The 22641-nt window shown below is 32.3% G+C and overlaps 1 protein-coding gene across 3 annotated transcripts in view; it reads right to left on the reverse strand.

Moving 5' to 3' along the window:
* The window catches only part of LOC124359941 (importin-5), a 79087-nt gene that overhangs the window by 1309 nt on the left and 55137 nt on the right, over nt 1-22641 (reverse strand). The window contains exons 14-21 of one of the 3 annotated variants that reach the window (XM_046813124.1): nt 21531-21722; nt 17686-17798; nt 16010-16150; nt 14182-14331; nt 13042-13249; nt 5154-5316; nt 4299-4518; nt 108-219 (exon numbers count right to left, since the gene is read on the reverse strand). In XM_046813124.1, coding sequence (XP_046669080.1) covers nt 130-219; nt 4299-4518; nt 5154-5316; nt 13042-13249; nt 14182-14331; nt 16010-16150; nt 17686-17798; nt 21531-21722 — 1277 coding nt within the window. In that variant the 3' untranslated portion in view covers nt 108-129. Of the gene's footprint in view, nt 1-107; nt 220-4298; nt 4519-5153; nt 6104-13041; nt 13250-14181; nt 14332-16009; nt 16151-17685; nt 17799-21530; nt 21723-22641 lie in introns of those variants that run through there. The other 2 variants (XM_046813123.1, XM_046813125.1) reach the window with 2 other exon arrangements.

Below are 22641 nucleotides of genomic sequence, written 5' to 3' on the forward strand. Positions count from 1 at the left end.
AAAAAACCAAGATCATTATTTAGCACAGTTAATGCTGGGTTTAGTGATAGCTGTTGTTCGGGGGTGAGCTGTGTGACACAGAACTGGAACATTTCACCGCTACCCTGCAACATTAAAAAACCAAGATCATTATTTAGCACAGTTAATGCTGGGTTTAGTGATAGCTGTTGTTCGGGGGGTGAGCTGTGTGACACAGAACTGGAACATTTCACCGCTACCCTGCAACATTAAAAAACCAAGATCATTATTTAGCACAGTTAATGCTGGGTTTAGTGATAGCTGTTGTTCGGGGGTGAGCTGTGTGACATAGAACTGGAGCTTTCCTGCTACACTTATAGCAAATAAGCTCATTTTTAACACCTTGAAGTTGACTACAATCTATAGGTCAAACATATATTGTTACAACCTATTTATAAGATATAACATGTACGAGTATTATATTCTACTTGTGTTAAATGAATACTACTTATACCTTTAGTCACTATGTAACTCTTTTGATTTTGAGTTTTTACTTTTGCATTTAACAATTTGATACCTTTAACCCTAGAACTGGCGGTCATTTCATCCTGTAGTGTCGGGCTGTTTTGGAGCTTCGCGCAAGGTTTTTTTAAAAAAATTATTAAAAATATAAAATAAAAGCAATATAAATAAGAGTATATATTTTTGTGTTCAGAATTAAACGTAGAATTGCACTATATTGTAAAATTAACCATTAAAAATTTTCTAATAAACACTTTTTTTAATCAAATATAAAATTTACGAAAAATATTTCTTAAATCTGGGGGGGACCATACCTAGCAAATGAAGTTATAGTGAGAAATATTTATAAGTGAGATAGCCATTCTGTGTCAAATTTTATCTAGTTTCAGAAAAACATAAACATTATACACATTTATGAAAGCATCATAAAGCTATAGAACAAAAAGCAGCGATGCGTATAAATTCTGAAAATCGGGTGTACACGTAAGACTTTGGTAAAACAAGTTTTGCTAATACATTTATCTATGAATATATGTTATTTTGCATATTTTATTACTTAGAATAAAATAGAATATACAGTAGTAATGAAATAATTACCATAAATTATTTTTTGAAAAGTAAAAAAAGTTAAATTTTGCCATTATTCAAAAATTTTGCGAAAAATTTTCATTCAGCAAAATATAAAATAGTTTCTAAAGCTTGTACTATATCAAAATTTATAAATTTATGGTTTATAAGTAATAGGAAATATTATGTAGTTAGAAAACTATAAATATAACTAAAGATATTGAAAAAATATAGAATAACCCAAACAGTTATTATATATAACCAAAGAAATTACAGAAAATATATATTTTATTGTGAAAACTATCTATTTACCAAAAATAAATAGTTACTTCAGAGCTAAAAGAGTGCTATAAATAACGTTTAGTAAGTGAAAACAATAACAAACTATGTGAAATGAATTTTAGCCAAGTCATTTTGCCATAGCCTACACAAAGCCGGTAATTTCTCAAACATATTTCAGTAAATAGAAATTGATTTATTCTAAAATATATATGTTTACACTACTACGACATCAAACAACACACTACACATTAAATACGACACTAAAACACGCGTAAAACTATTAAAACTTACAAATATCCACAGCTCGGCACGAAAGTGATACAGAACGGCAGCGGCAATATGGCGGTCACAACAAACGGCGTCGCGTTTTCTTTTACGTTCAAAATAACAAGCTTGCTACGTCATAACCATAATACAAAGAGGAATAAAACTCATCTGTTCCTTAGCATTTTTCTTCCCAAATCCAATGGTGCATGAATTATATCGATACGTTACCGGAGTATATTATAAAAAGTAATTATACGAGGGAATGTTTGACCGACAAAATTTTGACGGTTAACACCACAAAAGCGGCATTAACCGACATAATTATGTCGATTAACAGTTCTAGGGTTAAACATAAACAAAATGTTATTAAAGGATGTATAGACTTTTAACATTACTACTTTGATTAGTAAAGAGAAAAATAGATTCTACCGTAAAAAAATATAGCAAACTGATTTATACAGTAGACCCTCTATAATACGGCACTCCAGTACTCCGTTGTATTTAGATGGGTGTGGAGTAGGGGATTAAAATTGAAAGAGGTTACTGAAAACTGTGTTAACAAACAACCTACGATCGCTCAGTTGTCTCTCGTGGTTTACCCACTGTTCACGTTAACAGTGCCAGTGTTATTGCTGCTGTTATTAGTATTTGTAATTTGTGCTTAATTAATATTTCGACATTAAGTGAAAAATGTCAATGTAAATGAAAACATAAAACCTTAACTGTGCTTCAGAAGAAGGAGATTTTAAAGAGACTTGATAGAGGCGATAAGCTTTTTAACCTCGCAAATGAATATAGTGTCAGTCCCACAACGATACATGACATTTGGAAGAACAGTGAATAGGCTCATGTGAAAAGTACCAGAAAAACATTGAAAAGGGTGAATTTCCTTGAAGGTTGAGGATGCTTGGTTTTTACATGAAAGAAATAGGCATACACCAATGTCAGGGGGATTCTGAAAGTAAAGGCAAAGGTATTGTATGAAAAAATAATAGAGAAAATCAATTTCAAAGCAAGTGAAGGATGGTTAGAAAAATTAAAAAACATTTTGGAATTCGTTTGTTAAGTACAATGGGCGTAAAACCATAATGTGATGTTGCTGCAGTCTAACCATTCCAGGAAAAATTTCAGTAAATCAATGAGGTATTAGACCTAACTTCCGACCAAGTCTATAACGCAGATGAGATTAGTTTATTTTACTGGCTTTTACCCAAGAAGACATTTGTTCACTGTGCTGAAGCAAGTGCTCAGGGACGAAAACTGGCCAAGGACAGAATAAAATTTATGCCCTATTCAAACGCAAGAGGTACATGTAAATTGAAGTTATTGGTGATCAGTATGCCAAAAAAACTCAGGGTCTTTAAAAACGTCAACCTGCCAGTTGATTACAAAAACACACGCAAAGGATGGATGACTCCACTGTTTAAAAGGAAAGGTTTCATGAAATATTCGTGCCATCAGTGAAAACTTGTCTTAAAAAACAAAACAAAAAAAGGTAAACTGCCTCAAAAACCCTGCTTATTTTGGATAATATTGTCCTGGCCATCCAGAAGAAGATTAATTACAAAGTTCTTGTTCCAGTGTCATGTTTCTGCTGCCAAATGTTACACCTCTTCTATAAACCACACAAGCCAGCTCTCAAGGACCTGACAGAGCCTCCTTAAAATATCATCTTATTGTTTGTCAGTCATATTTCTCTCTTCTTTGTCCAAGGAAGAACTACACTGAGTTTGGGGTTAAAAAGTAAAAATGGTAATTTAAATAACTAGAATAGCAACGAGAAATTAAAAAAATAAACAAATTTGTAAACAAACTGAGTACAATAAAATGATATTTAATCAAGTGACATAGCAGCACTTGTGATAAAGTTACTTTATTGGATTGGCTGGCAAGATTTTCGTTACGTTTTCTTGAGTCTTTTGATACTTTGTTACATCTGTTTACTTACATGTCAATGTTATGGAAAGGATTACCTAATAAATTATTATTGACCAGTGATAGAATGCGTTAACTACATTCCATTCATTCTTCTTAGTCACCTGTTATTGATCCGAAACTGCTTGTCACAAAAACAAAGCTCCATTTTGCCAAGTTTTCTCGGTGTGGAGAGGGTGACGTGCAATTCTTGAGACAAGCTTTGTTCCTGTGTTGAATTGCGTGTAATATGTTATGTCTCCACATTGGTTAAACTTGTAGGCTGACTTTGATTGGGACTTCAATTTTATTTGTTTAAAATAGTAATTGTATTTTCAGTAAATTATTTTAGTTATAAAATACATTTCATAATTTATAAAATAAAATAATCTAAAAATTGAGTTTTTTCTTATGTATAAGTTTAGAAATCTTAATTCAAATAGAACCTTATTTACAAATTAACTCTGTTGTGCTAATAGCATGTTAGGTAGAAATAATGAGACATGTCCTTAACGATAAACTATTTCTTGATTTTAACACTGTAAGAGCTCTAAAAAAAAGCAACAAATTAAATCTATGTAAGAAGTATGGAACATCTGTTCAAAACGAGCGTATTCAATTGACCCCTGATGAACCTAAAGGTTTATATAAATATTGATAAATGACCATAAAGACTTTTAGAGCTTTAAAACATTGGATTTTTTTGCTCAAAATGCTCAGATACAGAACATATTTAAGAGCTGCTACAATACTAATTTTTTTTTTATGAGAGTAGCCGTAGTTTTTACCTGGATGAGTCTGACGATATTTAGCATGCGCTGGGCAACAATGTGATCAACAGTTATAGCCTCTCTGTGAAAAGCTTCTGCAATAATGGCTATCAGCTTTGGCAGGTTGGCGTTGTTAGGTCCTAGGATGGCTGGATGATTGTTCTCTATAAGATGACACAGGTAGCCGTACACATGCGGGGCCTCATCAGTGTCTTCCCATACAGGCAGCCATGAGAGCCTGGTGTAATATACCAAATATTCATTGCATTCAGAGGGAAAATAAAAATATATGACTTACAGTTATGCTACACTTACTAAAAAAGCAACAATTCCTTTACCTTTTGTTCAGTCTATTACAATAAAATACATAGTATGTGATTTATCCAGTTAATAATTCTATTGGAATCAATATGGATAAGTAGCTGATGAAATAACTTACAATTATAATTAAATAATGGTAATAATAATTAAACTGCGCATTTGATAAATTTCAGTTAATGTTTTGTGTGTTATGTTCAACACAAGGAATAGATGTTTAACACTAAACATAAATAAAACATAATTCCTGAGAATGAAATTACCCCCAACAAATATAAACCAATTTTGGAGTACTCACAGCTCCTGCCTTGCAAACAATTAAAGATTTCAAAATTTGTTACATATTAACAACTGTTTCAAAGCAAATGGTTTTTTACTCAACAACGAAAAATTTGTAATATCCCCCTTACACTAATAATAAACTATAGGTACATACAGCTGTTGAGATAAATAGTATCACACCTTACATTACCATGGTATTATAAACATACCACAGTACTAACTACTTGGTATTAGTACGTAGTACAATATAAACTTAGCATTCTATCAACTTACCAGTGAGGAAGAATTTCATCGACATTAAGGGCTTTATTGTTGTGTTGTAATATTTTAGTGACAGCGGATATTGCGTTCTCAGTGGCACTTATGTTTTCTGCACTTCTCGAGTCTGGAGCTGTGATGATTTCTACAAGCCTTGGTAGTACTTCTGCACAAGATGCTAAAAAAACATATCTATTGAAATGTACTACATAATTTCAAGATGCTTAAAATGTAACTTACATCTAACTGCTGATGTTTTATTAAATCCACACAGAACCTCTAACATATTAGTTCAGACTAATTAAGACTTTTTGAGTGTATGTTACTTATTAATTTTCTTAAAACAACTTAAAATATTAACCCCTAAATCGCGGCATACAGATATATACATACAATTGGAATTGTGCTAAACACTGCAAAAAGGAATATCCATATTGTCTTGTTTCAGTTTATTGCATACATCATTGCACTGACGAAAATGCTACAAATGTATTATGGCTGTCTGGAAGCAAATTGAATTACATGTTGTGTGCAAAATGAATAGAAAAACATTGTTATTTAACTATAAACATTTTGTCTTATGATGCGCGGCATGTGGGTACAACCGTACGTAAAGAAATGTGTTTGATATTTCTTCTTCCAAAATAAAAATATAATAAGGCAATAACATAAAGCAATATAACAATAATCACAGGATTGTGATAAGAATCGAAGCAGAACATTCACTAACAACATAGAAAAACAACCAATTGCAAGTTTCAAATAGCGACATTTCTGAAAAAAGGCTGATCCTGAACATCCAAGTGTTTGATGTTTCAACTAAATTAAATAACTCTGAATTTTTATTATTCTGTGACATCTATCGAGTGGTTAGTAACAAAATCCACAACTAGAATGCTCACAGTGTTTGTTTTGTTCGTTTTCTTCAGTCAGATGGCTGCTTCATCTGATGTCACAAACTTCACCTAGTTTGAACAAGAAAAATTAAGCGAATTGTTTGAAGACACTTTTTATTAATGTTGACAGTCTTTTAAGAGTCTGTTAATGATTCTGGCATGATCCTGACTGTGAAATAAGTCCTATAATGGCTGTTGTGTCTTAACCCCTCACTCTATATCGCACGTCATTGTTCCGGAAACAAATGTGTACATACATTTGAATGGCTATAAATCAATAAACTTAGTGAATAAAGAAGTTTACCCCAATCGTATTGTGTTACAATGCAATAAGATTGGGTCACCGGAATTTCTGAGAAATGTAGAGGACAAAGTTGAATATTTATTATTCTGTTACTAAATTGAGATTGGCATAAATTATTGTACTAAGTCTTACTTTATACATAGCAAATGATACAAAAATTAATTATATATCTTGATTTGATTTGTTAAAGCTGGAAAAAGCTATTTGTCAAATATGAAAACAACTTAAGTACAGGTGAAAATTTTCAAAATTTACACTGATATATAAAAAAAACAAAAAAAGTTATACAGAGACCTACTTATTATATTTATTCCCATATACATAGGGAACAATAAAATTATATAAATAAATTAAGATCATAAAATTATAGTTTTTGTATTTAAAAATGTCAACAGAATGTACAATTTAAATAAACATTACAAGTTGTCTACCATCCTATCTGTATAGTAAAACAAATATCATAAAACTATACTTATTTTTGCAAAAGTTGTGAATAATTTAGTGGAACACTACACACATACCAAAAGAGTGATTGGCAGTGACCGCACCACCCCTTCAATAAGCGCTTAACACTTAAGTGTTAATAGTACTGGAAATAATGAATAACTACTTTATAACTACCAACAATGGGCTAACAGAAAGCTGATGAAAAACATCAGAATGATAAAATTGGGACTTTCTCATAGAGGATGGCAAGACATTCATAACAGAGTAAATGTATCAAAGGTAATTTGTTTACATTTTTCAATATAGTCAATAGTCAGACAATCTTGAAGGAGAAAAAACCTTTTTAAGGTTAGAAGTTAACAGTTCAGGTATGTGGTTCATGTGAAAAGACTTGTTTTAAAATCAGGAAACTTTAAAAAAATTAGTAGGCATTGATGAGGAAGTAGTGTTTGAATGTACGAGAAAAATGACAAATTTGAAGTACAAAGAGCGAAGTCATTGGTGTAAGAAGATTAAGAAGAGAGTATTTCCAGAATATTATGTGACGGGTGAGTGTTCTACAGAAAAAAATGGCTGAATTAAAACATTAATATACTTGATTTGAAGATTCTGTAATCAATATGTTGAAATAACTTGGTTTCAGGTATAAAGTCAAATGACAAGCCATAAATTCTATGGAATATCAAAATGTTAAAGCAAGTAAAATGTAAGGTTCCTATGGAAAATGCATTCATTGAGAAAGGCCAATAAATGGCCCGTAATACATTAACCCTCCAACTGTCGGTCGGCGATTTTTGCGCCGACTCGGTCGTTTCAGTAGTGCCACGGTGATATTTTTGCCGACTGACATGTACTGGCTTTATAGGTTTTATAATTCCAAATGCCGTTCAAAGACACATAAATGATACATCATTGCAAAGCTAATGAAATAGGCAATCGTTTTGTATACCTTTGAATTCCTTATTGTCTGTTTCCAGACAGTATCGATACAACTAATTGACGTGATGACTTCTCGCAGTTGAAATACGTCGAGTGTTCGCGAGATTGTGAACGAGCGGTGTTGTTGTTTCTCGTGGCGATATTTGGTATGTTTTATTGCGCTAGTATTGTTGTTTTACTGTGTTAGAGTAACAATGGGTGAGCCTTGTCGGTCAAATGACATTAGGGAAATTCTTGCGGACCAAAATCTTAGTGAATTGACCGAAACGGAAAACGAAGATAACGACGCTGGATTACTTCGTGAGACTTTTCATGGTTCTTTTGAGTCTTTGGCTTCAAATAATGATGACATTGATTGTAAATAGTGAAAAATTATATAAATTTTGTTTTTTTAGTGTACAGTAAGTTTTTGAACAGTAAAAAAGTGTACGGTAATTTCAACCAACACAGGCTACTATGTACTAACAAAATGTAGGCAAAATAAATAATTGGGTGAGCATGCAAATTCTTATTTTGTCGTTGCTAGGTAACCGCTTGCATAATAAGAGCACAGTAATTCCTTTTTTTAGTATATCATTATAAAGTTATATATTTTTGTATTCACAATGAAATTACAGATTTTATAGCAATCTCATTTTTTTAGAAAGATATCAATTAAATTATGTTATATACACTGAAAGTAAAAAAAAATTAAATGAAAAAAAAAAAAAAAAAAAAAAAAACATTTTTTGATTTTAAAATGTATTTAAAATTGTTCTACAGATCTTTCCAAACAAAATGATATATTTAACAACATATTTACCATAATTATTGAATTTTTATAAATGCCCCTGCAAAACCACCAAATATAGGCGACACTGTGGAAAATATGATAGACAGTTGGAGGGTTAAGATGAAGCGTGGATATTTCAAACCACAAAAAAATATAATTAGCACGATTATCAAATTAACAGATGTTTAACACTTAGAGTGCTAATCCCGTAATTTTACGGAACGGCGAAACTTCGGAAGAATGCTAATCCCGTAGTTTTACGTGGTTGTCATTTCAATTGGTATTATATTACATTGTCCGTATTTAAACGGGTTTTGCCTACTCTACAATGTTATTTGGGTTTTTAGTAACACAGTTCACCGCTAGAAAGCGTCAGATGTATTGTATGAGCTTAATGACAAAGCAACTTCGGTCGCGTTGTTTACGTGCCGCTGACGTGACGTTCGTTGCAGCCGGCAGTCGATGTCGCAATCATGGCTTCTCGCAGCTTGAACGACGTTGCGATCAGTGATGTATTAGATGAAGATAGTTTTATTGGTGTAGATAGTATTTTTGACGATTCTGACATTGATCCTGATTTAATGGAAGAAGATTAGACACATACTTCAGGTAAGAATAAGTAAGTCTATTTATCATATAAACATCAGTCTAAAAGTTTGGTTATGTTATTGTTTTCGTGAATCAAACTATAATTTGTATTATAATAAATTAACTTTATTCAACTAATATTCTATTCTTATGAATAAAATGAAAATATATTCATATTTTACATAGTATATTATTATGTTACAGATGCTGAAAACAGTGCTGACAGCGAAAGTGATGCCGACGCATCAATATGACGGCATAGTTTTTTGTCAAAAAACTACAAAACATAAAAATATGATTTGTATTATTCAAAGGACAGTTTATATTTGTAAATGGGTCATTGTAAATAATTGTATATATGCTTAGTTTAGTAGGTTAAATAAAAAAACTGTCTCAAAAAATAATTTTTTTCCAAAAATATATGTTTTAAAAAAACATTTTTTTATGTGTAGTTTTTTAAAAAACCACTAACAATCTCACGTTAAAAGAAAGACGAAAGTAAGCTGAATTAAGGCATGTAAGTATTTTTCTCATACCTTACATACTTTTTTTTAAATAAATTTTTGAAAACCACCAAAAACGCCCAGCATTCTACAGAGTTACATGTCATTTAGGGCCAGCACTCAAAGTGTTAAAAGTATCAATAATAGGTAAAGGTGGGTAGCCAATAACTGCACATGGTAGACCTGCTACAGGAGGTTTCATTCCAGATTGGGAGGTTATATTATGGGGCGAATAAAAATCATAGGATTGTGATTATTATTTTGAGATTCATGGCACTTTGTTTAACACCTTCCTTGTGACACTATTCATGTACAGAATTTAGGACAGCCGGGATAGTGCTAAGCAATATTTTATTAATCAGTTACGGTTGTCTTAAAGAGGGAATGTTATTGTCATGAACAACGTGAGTTATCATTTCATACTCAAGACAAGGTACCAAAATCAGACTACAGAAAAAGTGACATCATTCAGTTGTTAACATATAATATACTACAAGATACAATAACAAAATCTGAGCTTTTCTTGTTGAAAGGAATACAATCAATAATACATTTTGTTACCATGAACCTATTATAAATGAAGTGGGTCATTAAGTTATTTCCTAGCCCCCTTAAACCACTATCAGTATAATTCCTCGAGTTGATAGCTAGTAAAGAGTGAAGTAGCTTTAAAAAACAAAACCTTTAAAGTGGAGAAACTTGCTAATGAAGCACTAAGTAATGTAACAAGTGACGACAGCGAAATGTGAAACATGCAGAAAATATAATATCTAAAATGTAAAATGGTATTATCTGTCAGAATAATGGCTCTCCGAAGTTTGCACTGATAGTCAGCAGAATTTGTGATGGCTACTATAATGTTAATTATTTATGATCCAAACACAGAGTTTGAACTATACCTCATATCCCTGATCGTCAGTCACCATTCCGCACTTTTGATGAAAAACCTTCACTCAAATTAAACTATGCCAAAAATTAAACTCAAATCTTGTGAGCATCTAGCCCTCTAAAATTTCTACTACAACAAAAGTAAGGAAAATTAGCACCAATATTATTCTTCCAACTACAAGTGATAACAGATCAATAAGGAAGATAGTCCTGACTGCACTATCTGATTGATTAAACAACCAGTTATTTCACTAGTTTGTTGAAGAATTATTTTTTAATACCTCATGCAACCTAAAAGCAAATAGTTACATTGGCGTAAGTCTCTAGAAACAAGTTACGAGTTTGTGGGTACATACACAATTTGGACATTATTTACTTTTTTGAAGCACTTCGTTTGATTTAATTTATCTGTTTTACAAACAAAATGTAAATCAACAGAGGCAAGCATATAACAGCCACTCCCTTGCGGAAACAGCTGAAAGTCTGCAGCAATATGACAATACTTTCTCACATGTCACCAGAATATGTTTGTGTGGGGGAATAATGATTTCTCAGAAAGAAAATGATCAAATCGTCTCCCTGAAACTTTTGTTCAATGTTATTATTTTCATTGTCAAAATTACTTGTTATATAGACACTAAAAGAGGTTGTGGATGTGACAGTGATGAGCCAGAGCAAGCCAGGTCTAGACTTTAAAGTAAGCTGTGAGTATTTAAGACCTGCTGACAATTTCTTAATTAAACAAAAATAGCCAGCCTTAGTGTCTTGATTTTGTGAGTATTTTATTGATAGTTATCTACTTCACCTAGTCAAGGAGCAAACCAACCTATATATAGACAGCAAACCCTGAGCTAATTGCAATCTATACACAAACTCACAACGAAAAATAGGTTAAATAGTCGGATTTCTAACAATTGTCCAAAAACCCCATGGCCTCATGTGATTTAGCCCTTAATAAGAGAAAAAAATTATGCTTCTCCAATCAACTTCACCTCAATAATATCGTTTTATGAGAAGGGAAGTAGTAAACAAGTTTTGGAGAAACTGCTAAGTCCAATTAATATTACACCAGAATCGCAATACCCAGCTGTACATCTTTTTCTGTTTGATGAGATCCTTGCACACGTTAGTGGCCTTTGAGGATGGACAGAATAAGGCTAAAAAGTAATTTCCTAAAAACCAATATAAAATAAAATTAAATATTAAAAAAAAATAATTTTATTAAATTGAGTTTTTGCTAAAATGTATATTTTTAGTTGAAATTAGAAAAGGCATTAATTATTAACCTTTTAATAATACACCAAATGGCCATCTAACAATTTCCACAATATATCTCTAGCTTATGAACTGGAGCTGATTAACCACACCATAATTAATATAATGCTTCTAGCTATAACTAGAATCTTAACACATTGAACCCTGAGCCTATAACATCAAATTTGCTCAGTATACTAGCAGTTTTTTGTGATTTTTAAAATTATGAAGACATTGTTTTAACCTAACATATTATATATCAAATTAAAGTGGAGAATACACAGTGTTAGAAAATGTGCATTTATATGATAAAATAATTATTTGAACAAAATTATAAAGTAAACAATAAAATAGAAAAAAATTAAACTTTAAAAATTGTAACTTTGTATAAACGTTTTATTTTTCAACCACCTAATGTTGTATAAAAGTTTTTTTTTAAGCACCTAATGTTCTATAAATGTGTTTTTGATATAAAAGTAACATAGCAGAAAGATATTATTCATGTTAGTACTAATGGAAGGCCTACCATAATCCTACTCAGCATCATTCACGTCTTAATCATTAGGCCTAATCTCAAAATCTGGATCAGGATCACTGTCATTGAGAAACTCACCCTACGATCCAGAGTCGTACATTTGACCCAAGATTCTTTCAAACTGAATCACAGTGGTGATCTTTTATTTTCATTAAAAATACGATCATGCTCCTCCAAATCATGCTCAGAATCTGACATCATATCATGCGCACCGTTATTTTGTCTAGATGATTACTCATTTTACACAATGATCGAGAAAAATAAAACTTGTATCACTAAGAAACCAAATAAAATAAATTAAACCATCACTAAACCAACATTTATCACTTTATTCAGTAACAGTGGAACTTTGTTTATAAATAAAAATGCTTGCATCACTGCGTCGTCAGTCGGTTACGTAACTATGCAGTTGTGCAATAGTTGAAAATACTATTTTTACAGCTGCAAAACTGTTACTTGTCATAAAAAGACGTATAAATATAAACAATATAACATAGGAAATAGTCTGAAACAACTAAACCAGATTTTTTACCGACGTCGGTTTTTTAAAACGGTATTTTGATTTTAAAAATTGCCAATTTATACATATTTGTAATTTCTTTTCTTTATTCAATTTAGGGAAAAGATTTGAATAAATTTAAAGGTGGAAAATATCCCACTTAAATGTTGAAAAATGAATATATATTGCTATCAGTGACTGTCCTTATTAAAAAAAATGAACCCTGTCCACTTTTTTCCAGAAAAAAAAATCAGTGTTACTTTTTTTCCGAATAATACCTGAGAAAACGTCCCCGCCATGCATTCCCAAGACACCACAGCCGTAGACTGCTGCTTGCCTCACTTCTGGGGACTTATCCGTGACATGTGCCAACATAGGAGCCAGGAAGATACCTTGGTACTTGGCGCAGGCAGGACCACCATACTCTATGACATCATCGAATATACAAAGTCCCCACTGATGATCAGACCATGGCCTATCAGGTTCCTGTAACAAAATTCCTTTTACTTTAACATTATTTTTAGTCCGATTTATCAAAGCAAACTTGTTAAAGTTTGGTTAACAGTATGATTTTACATAACATGTTTTGATTACAACCAAAACAATAGTTTTCATCATTGGCCTGAGTGTTCCTTGTAAATAGCCTATCACTATATGTACATCAAATGTGTTGTCTATGCTCAAGTAGCTAGTTTATGCTGAGCTGCAGTCGCATAAACGTGGTCACCACTATTGGTTCTCCCACCAAATATTAATTGAGAAGTATTAGTAGTATGTTATAGTCTGGCCATCATGGAGTGAGATCTAAGGTTGGAGGAGAAAAAAAGCCCTCTTATAACAGTATAGAAGAAAAATGTTAAGTTTCCTGTACAAATAACTAATTTATCGGTGAGGCAGCTGAGACCACTTTTTTTAACCATGTGTTGATACCATTAGAATACAAAATAGATCAAATATAGTTTTATAATTGGCCTGACCGAAAATAAAATGGCTGAAATAGAAAAATTTATGTATTTCTAAATGTTATAAAAGTATCTTGAGTGTATAACAATTAAAATACAAACTACATTAAGATTAAAGATTACTAATTTTAAAAAGTAAGCCATTTTTAATATTTAGAAGTTCTTGTCTCCAATGACAATAACAAAGATATGAAAATACAAAATAGATTAAATTTAGCCCACAAATTCCAAAATTTACGAAACTATATTTCAACCACTCTTACTTTATACGTAGATCTGAAGATTGAACATTAAATAATAAAATGAGGAAATAAAGACCACTGGACGACCAAAGCTATGATGGTGGAAACAAGTAAACAAAGACCTGAGAAGATTGGGAATTCAAAAAATGATGCAAGATGCAGAGTATACAATGCATTTTAACACTACTACACTTTTAAAATGTTGAAAACTTACCAACATTTTTACAAAATGACCAATGATTTGGTCCAAGTAGGGAAAGAAGTCCGTTTTGTAAGCAATGAAGAGTGCATGGATGATGTCTGCTATTTTGCTCAAAGTGTAAATATCATCATTGTTCTCATCAGCAAGCTGTTCTTCTACCACCTGCAAATAACAATTTCTCATACAAAAATTTGCCTAATATAGCAAATGTATGTAAGTATATTGTTTTATGTAAAATAATATTATAAATATATATCAAATCCTTGTGAAACACTTTAAATATTCACAAGAATGTTCTAGAATATATACTAATGCTCTTGAATTCTACCACTGGTAATTGCATTGTTTAATTATATAACAGGTGGTATTAGTTCCTGCAAATACAAAATTATAAGACGCTGCAAACATCTTAACTCAATCAGTAATATTAACAATTTTAACCAGATTTACAGAAAATTTTATAAATGACTTATTGTCAACCTGTGTCTATTACTGGATCACTAACCCAATGTATTTAAATGGTCTGTTCATTTAACCACAGAGCACTCAAGTTAACAATTGAGCTGCGAGATGATATAAGCAACAAACACAGACCACAGAATGGTTTGGTTTTTATAAACAAATAGATATCGAGTTAAAAAATTGGTATTTTCAATAGTTTTCAAAAGTATTTTAAAAGTTAAAAATATGTTTTACATACAATAGTTTGATTGAACAGTTTAAATTTTTTTATTAATTTACAGTGATAGAGTAATCAGGTCCGGAAAAGGAAATAAATTCAGGAAATACACAAACTGCAGAACAATGTTTTATGTCTACCAGTAAGTTGATGTAGATCCTAGTAAAACGGTTCACAGCACTAGTCAAGGGACCAATGAAGGTTAGTCTATAGACAATAGATTGTTATTTCTCAGTCAATATATTGTGTACATAGAGAATTGTCCAGCTGCACAATTTGTTAATATCACTAAACATTTGTTTAACACAATCACTGCGGTTGACAAAATTACCGGCGACAGAAAATGCGGGATTTTTGTTTGTTTTTTACTTACCCAAAACGGAGTCAGGATATGCCGAAAGGGTTGCCCACGGTATCCCGGAAGCTTTGTTGGCCGGAACGGGTGACGTCATGTCCGTGCCGAGTCTGTTCGTCACCCGCACCGGGTGCCGGTCCCTGTGTTGTATGTGCTCGCAGCGCACTAGGTTTCGGTACAAACACTCACGAATTACACGTATATAGTACATGAATGACACGTAGATAGTACATCAATTACATGTATTGGGGTGGGGGACGCCGCGCCGCCTTCACCGTCCCTAGAACTGTTCGAACTCGACTCATTGTCTTCATCAGATGAAAAATTATCGTCAATAACAGTATTGTCTTCCTCCATTGTGAGTACATACACTTACACAGTCAACAGACACTATAATCCACTCACACAATATCGCAAAGCATACACAACAAACAGAAATGGCGAACCGGCGACGAATCGCACCAACTGATTCACCGAAACAGGCACACCTCGCTATGACTGTTACAGCCTTTCCGGGCAACTGCTCAGTTCACACTAAGGCAATATGAAAGCAACTACTGTATGCCGAGCTCACTCGTCCACCGCCCGGCGCACCATTTTCGCATGATGAGCATGCTCGTCACCCGCAGTGAATGTGTTAAATAACACAAAGTTAACCAGTCTGTTTATAAAGGAGATAGTGTATGGCCTTCAGTAACTATATGTTCATTTGTACAGGAGAGATGATTAAATCATTTCTCTACTAAAAAAGATAATAACATGATATATATATAATCATACTGCTGTACAATTATAAAGTTACCTACTTCATCATAATCCTCATCTTTACGTTTCTCCAGCCTTTCAACTTCCTTCTCAAAATGTTCCTTTAGTTGTTTGTCTAGAATTTTGAGAAGTTCTGCCATGTGTGGTTCTGAGAGACATCCGTTACCAAGCGTTTCTATGCACTGAAAAATATTCCAAGTAACATATGAGTTTTTTAACTAAAAGTCACATAACAAAAATATCCTGCAAATTAAGTTTAAATACTAATTCACAATTTTAATTTATCTGAAACTACAGTTTCTTCAGCTGTGAAGTAAAAAAAATTACTATTTGTAAAAAATATGTGTTTTGAATATGTCAGAATATAAATGAATGAAAGGATAATCAACTCTTGGAGATGTACCAAGATTCAACTGAATCCTAGCAGGATCACATATTGTCTAGGGACATGTTTATTAAAGTGTTGTCTCATGCACTCGTGCACGTACAGTTTGCAGTTTTGTAGTTTCATTGTTGATTTGTTGATTCACAGTTGTTTACATAATTCCTGAATCAAAGAAACTGCCTATGGAATGATGGCACACAAGATCTCTCCCGACAAGATCAAACCCAAACATATGATGTTACAGCACAAGACAGGTGAAGTTCAGTATCAGTTTAGTCTTTTGCTGGTGGGTACATTAATGCCACGAGGACCAACCGTGAACACAAACACGTACAATGCAACATCTACCAGAACAAAAGATGAGACATGCTGGCAAAAGGAATCTTGTGTCTCTACAATGTAAAGCTTCATACTACTGTGCGGATCGGAAATTATTTAATATTTAACTGGGAAGTTTTTGGAACACCTCCCGTTTAGCCCTGAAATTGCTCCGAGAGTTTTGTCATTTTTCTCATTACCTAAAATGTCATATAGACAGAAAGCAGTTCAACATTGATAAATAGGTGAAAACAGCCGTAAAATATTGGGTGCTAGAGAAAGTGGCAAATACTTTATGAGAAAGATTTGAAAACTTCAATTTTAATATAACACAAGTGCCTAAATAAATACGGCAACTATTAGAGAGATGCACAGGATATAAAAATATATCAAAAAATAAAAAATGTTGGTTTGAATTATTTGAATAAAAAATATATACCTTTTAACGTGGGTGGACAATAACTCTGCTGTATCTAGCTGTTGTAACTCTTGATGGTCACACTGTATACTTATCCAGTCAATTAAACCCTACAATACTACTAATCTACAGTTTCAGGTAAGTTTTCTACTGTTCTGAGCAAATTTAGTTCCACATTTGATACATCTACTGGTGTTCTAAAACATTGAGGAAGTAGACTATTTACAGCACCAATATCACCTAGTTTCTAAATATGTTTCAGCAGTTCATCGTGGTCACTGAAAACAATTTTTTTTTTTTTAAATTTTATAACCAGTTAAAGCAGAAATGCCAATGAATAGGAAAAACTCATTGAAGAAGAGTCACAAGTAGAGAATCTCTTCCCTTATGCATATTATCAATTTTTAATCAGTTGATGAACTGTGCATTCACTGAATGCTACCCAGTTATATAAATACTAATAACTATGTCATGAGAAATCAACTGGGAACTACCTTTTTTATGAAATAGATTACATAATATTTGAATGGAAAAATGTCAATGCACTCATACGACTCAAACTTCACACACTAAATAGCACTTTGAAATATACTTACTTTAGACATTGAGTACATAAGTTCAGTCAATACTTCAGTTTCTGGTTCGGTTTCAATAGCTTTCAACAGTTCTGGGCAAATATAGTTCCACATTTGAGACAGGTACTGGTGTCCTAAAACATAAACAAAATTTATTTAACACCATCTCTTAAAACATCAATTTTAGATTTGAAAGCTGCATATCAAAGGTATAATAGAACTTGAACACTTAACCCATTAGCCACTCAATATTATTGTGCCCAACCTCCTTGTATAAATCCAATTAAATATACAAAAAATTTTATTTCCTTTACCTCAATATTTTCAAGTTTTACTTAGATTTTTGTAAAATGTGACATTTGTGTTTTTACACAAATCTTAGCAAACACGAAAAAAGCACCTTGTCTAGTATTATACCTTGATTCACATTCTTTTTCTGGGGTTAATACATATTTATATGTATAGTATATGATCTTTTGTTTAGTTTAAATACATAAACTTTATTATTTGAGCCCATAATAATTTTTAAACAAATAAAACGCCAATCACGCTAATATTTTTATGGAATTAATACATAATTATATGTATAGTACATGTTCTTTAGTTTAATTTTAATATATAAACTTAATTATTTGAGCCCATACTAATGTTTAAACAAATATGTAATAATGTATGTCGCCGTCACAGTACAGTCTCGTGATCAGTGTTTTGGTACCGCGTCGGCCGTCACGAGACGGTACCGTGATAAGTGGTCAATGGGTTAACATGACAATTTTAATTATCATAAATTTTCCTTATTATTCATATAAAGATATTGCTGAATAGAGATTAGAAATAGTTTAATTATAATGAGATAATTGAATGCATAATAGGAAAATTAAATCCAATAGTCTTCTTATACCAATTGGGAGTTTTAAGTAATCAAAATTCGGATAAATGCCTATGCCACTTTAGGTCTGTAGTGTGTATACAATTCCACTATACTGATACTATTCCAACAACACAACATTTTTTGGTGATAGTATGGTTTGACACTATATAAGAGAGACATTCAAATAAAACATAATCGTCAACTCTAAAGCACAGAATATATGTATTGAGAACAATCTGAGTCAACGTTACAGGCTTGTTTACACTTATCTTAAAAAATATGTAATTTGATGGTTTTTACCATTTTGATACCCTTTATTTTGATTTCCCACCAAAACCCACCATAGCTGACAGTTGGTTTCTTTATTTGAGGCTATTCCTGTGTTGTCGATGGATGATTTGAAGAACATGACAGATTTGCTGTACTTTCATATTACAAAAATATAACATTATGTTGCAGGAGTCTCTCTACTTCAATTGTTAAAAGAACTAATACATAAGATAAAGCACAAACCAATACATTATGGTAATGAATTTGCCAAAGTCAAAAACATTTTTCAACAAAAAAAAAAGTTGTAAGTAAAAAACTAAAAAAATAAATAATACGAGACAAACAACACCAAATAATAAGAGAACATAGACGTCATATAGTTACGAACCATATGACAGCACAACACGGGTGCACTACACATTGTATGCTGTACATGCCAGAGAAGGTAAGAGACCACAGATATATACTTACATTATTTTAAGTACAGCTTGTTCAATGTCATATTTTTTTACTTTGGGAGTTCTTCACCACATATTGATTTATGCTTGCTAAACCTTATTAATTACATTTATCATTTGTGAACGACGTGCAATCCTTGAATTGTAGTGTCCTATTTATTACTACTTACTATTCATTCCTCTTCATATTTAAAAAACTACTCACGGGTGTGCTTATCAAATGCAAACTGGCTCTCTCCTCCTGGATTATCATTACTTTGGTTGTCTAAATCGTCCTGTCTTAGTATCTATCCTGTTGAGTCATATTAAAATTATAAGTCTTTGTTTTCATTATTTTTTATTCTATGTTTTTTGTGCATTGTTTTTGCCAGTTCTGGTTCCTTAGACCGGTATTACACTAGGCCTCTGAATAGCTTTCTAATGTAATTTGACACGTGATTTGTGCGTGTCATTGGATCTTATATTATACAAGAGTTGATGTAAAACCTCATAGACTCTTGCTGAAATTGCGACGGTCAACCCCTGAGGTCCTTAAAATGTCTTGGAACTGCAGTTATTAAGGTGACCAACTGTCTAACCATCAGAGTGGGCTCGTCCCTAACACAGCCATATTTAAAATGTCTTGGAACTGCAGTTATTAAGGTGACCAACTGTCTAACCATCAGAGTGGGCTCGTCCCTAACACAGCCATATTTAAAATGTCTTGGAACTGCAGTTATTAAGGTGACCAACTGTCTAACCATCAGAGTGGGCTTGTCCCTAACACAGCCATATTTAATGATTCACCAAATTTCTACAAATAACAAATTTAATTATATTATTTAGTTTTGATGCGAACACAGTTACGTACATAATTAAATCCAATAAATTACAGTTCCATTGTTCAATTGAATTAATTTGCCCTATTCAAATCGACACGACCTGGTCATTCCTGACCTATACAAACAATATTATATTACAGTTTTACAGTAAACCAACCCTGTAAATAATCATAAACAAGCAGCCCTACACTCTGCCAACAACTCTCCTGCTCGCCCTAATAATAATAATTCATACGATATTCATATTAATTTGCTGTCCTAAATAATTGTATCTTAAACTAATAGATATCAGCTCTGAAGCAATGCTTGTTCTGCCTCAACACTGACTGCTGTACAACCTGCAACCGCGCTCCCTGGTGATCACCGAGGCATGCAAAATTTAACCTTGAAAGAGAGGACCGCGGTAATCTGTTACTGTCTGACTATCCAAGTAGGTCGAACGGAGCCAAATGAAAACCTTTTAAAATGGTTATTTTGAATGTGGGGCTAAATAAAAAACCAGCTTTGTATTGTAATGGTTTACTACATACTCACAAGCTGTTCACCAGTTCAGAAACATGTTTAGTGAAAACCGCTTTAGAGCTATACTAAATTTATTTTACATTTATAATATATCTAGCACTCAAGGATTAATATATAATAAAATATTTGTACCATGGAAATACAAATTTGCTGTGGAAAATAGTTAAAAGAAGTCATGTAGTAAACCACATATCGTTAAGATGCACATGGAATTTGTGGTTATATAGAAGAACAACATAAGTTATTTAAAACAAATGTACTCCAGATGTTGAATACTGTGCTGAAACTGTTTCATTGCATCAATGAAATTTGATACATTTATGATAGAAAAAAGTTTAAATCTATTTGAACTTAAATATTAAAATATTTGTGTACAGTTATGTAAGTACAATAAAATATAATTCAAAATGGTATATATTATATACGAACATACGTACAATATTTAAAATTCAGATTTTAACTTCCAGAAAAAGTAACTACTCTAACACTATAACTCTTAGAATCTCCAATGCACATTCGAAAATTGATACAACAGTACTGTTCAGTCGAACATACGTACAATATTTAAAATTCAGATTTTAACTTCCTGAAAAAGTAACTACTCTAACACTATAACTCTTAGAATCTCCAATGCACATTCGAAAGTTGATACAACAGTACTGTTCAGTGTTTCGTCAAGGTAATTTTTCAAATAAAAGCACAGGTGAGTTCATCATGAGGAGAAACATAGTCTCCAACCCACTCCGCCCCCAGGATACATGTAGAAGTAGAAGCTTTCTTCCTTCTCCAAATCCCCTAGGCTCACCACAGTAATGCACTTTAAGATATCTACTCATTTCAGGATATGTATTCTAGTGGCAAGTGTCAAAAGTAAAGTATAAACAATATTACAAATAATGTTATATATACATTACTGTTAGATACCTTTAATCTGTGCACACTCCAGCAGACAAGGCAAGCTCTGGGCAGCTGCTGAGCGTACTCCGTCGTGGAAGTAGAACTTTAACATGGGCACCATCAGCTTGACAACCTCCTCGGTGTACTCTGCAAACCCTTCTTTGAGCTCTCGGGCATAACACACTAACATCTCACAAGCTGATGCTTTATCCTCCAGACCTGTAAAGGCAATACACTTAGAAACAAGCCTTTTTTTTCTAACTCTTCAAACATCCTGCCAAGGTCTTGAAATGGTTAGAATTGTATGTATAATTTCTATAATATAGTGGTATCAATATCAGTATTAAGATAAGTTGCTTACAAATTTGTGTATACAATGTCCAATTCCACTGAAATTTGCAGGTGAAAAAAAAAACACAAAATAAAAGAATGGCATCTCTTTAGCAATGAATCTGAACTCTTCATAATAACTTGAGAACCGCAGAATAAATTGAAATTGCAGTTAATTTAATATTTTGCATTTTTTATTAAGTAAACATAAATGAAAAATAAACAATACTCAAATCAGACAAATCTCAACCCTTTATTGTCAAAAACACATAATAGTATCTGAGCTGATTTGAAGGGGTTCACATTATTGTATTTGCTGTTACATTGAAGAATGCAAGATATAGAACAACTATTAGACTTTAAATAAACAATTTGAGGAAATAATTAAAAAATATAAACATATTGCTGAAAAATAATTAATTTGAATAATAAGAATGAAAGCAGTTTTCTAAAAGTAGAAATAATTAATAATATCTGCCTTTTTTGGGGACTTCAAAGAAATTGTAAGGACAAAAAACTACATTATTTTTAACTTCTGATTTGTTTTTTTTTTTAATTAAAATGAGCTAATTCAACTAATCAACCTAATCTTGTCACTAAATATTGAATCTACAACAAAAAATTTCATTATCAGAAAGGCATCTATATCTTGCCACATTTAAGTAAATTACTCTATTTACTATTTAATTCCATGGAAAAACATTGTACAGTAGGTTATATGAATCAACCGCTCATACTCATTTCAGTACATTCCAGGTAGTAGCATGTTGATGCCTACTGCTCATACTAGCCAGATATGCTTTAAGGA

Source organism: Homalodisca vitripennis, chromosome 4 (assembly GCF_021130785.1).
Source record: "Homalodisca vitripennis isolate AUS2020 chromosome 4, UT_GWSS_2.1, whole genome shotgun sequence".
In the NCBI taxonomy this organism is placed as follows: Eukaryota; Metazoa; Arthropoda; class Insecta; order Hemiptera; family Cicadellidae; genus Homalodisca; species Homalodisca vitripennis.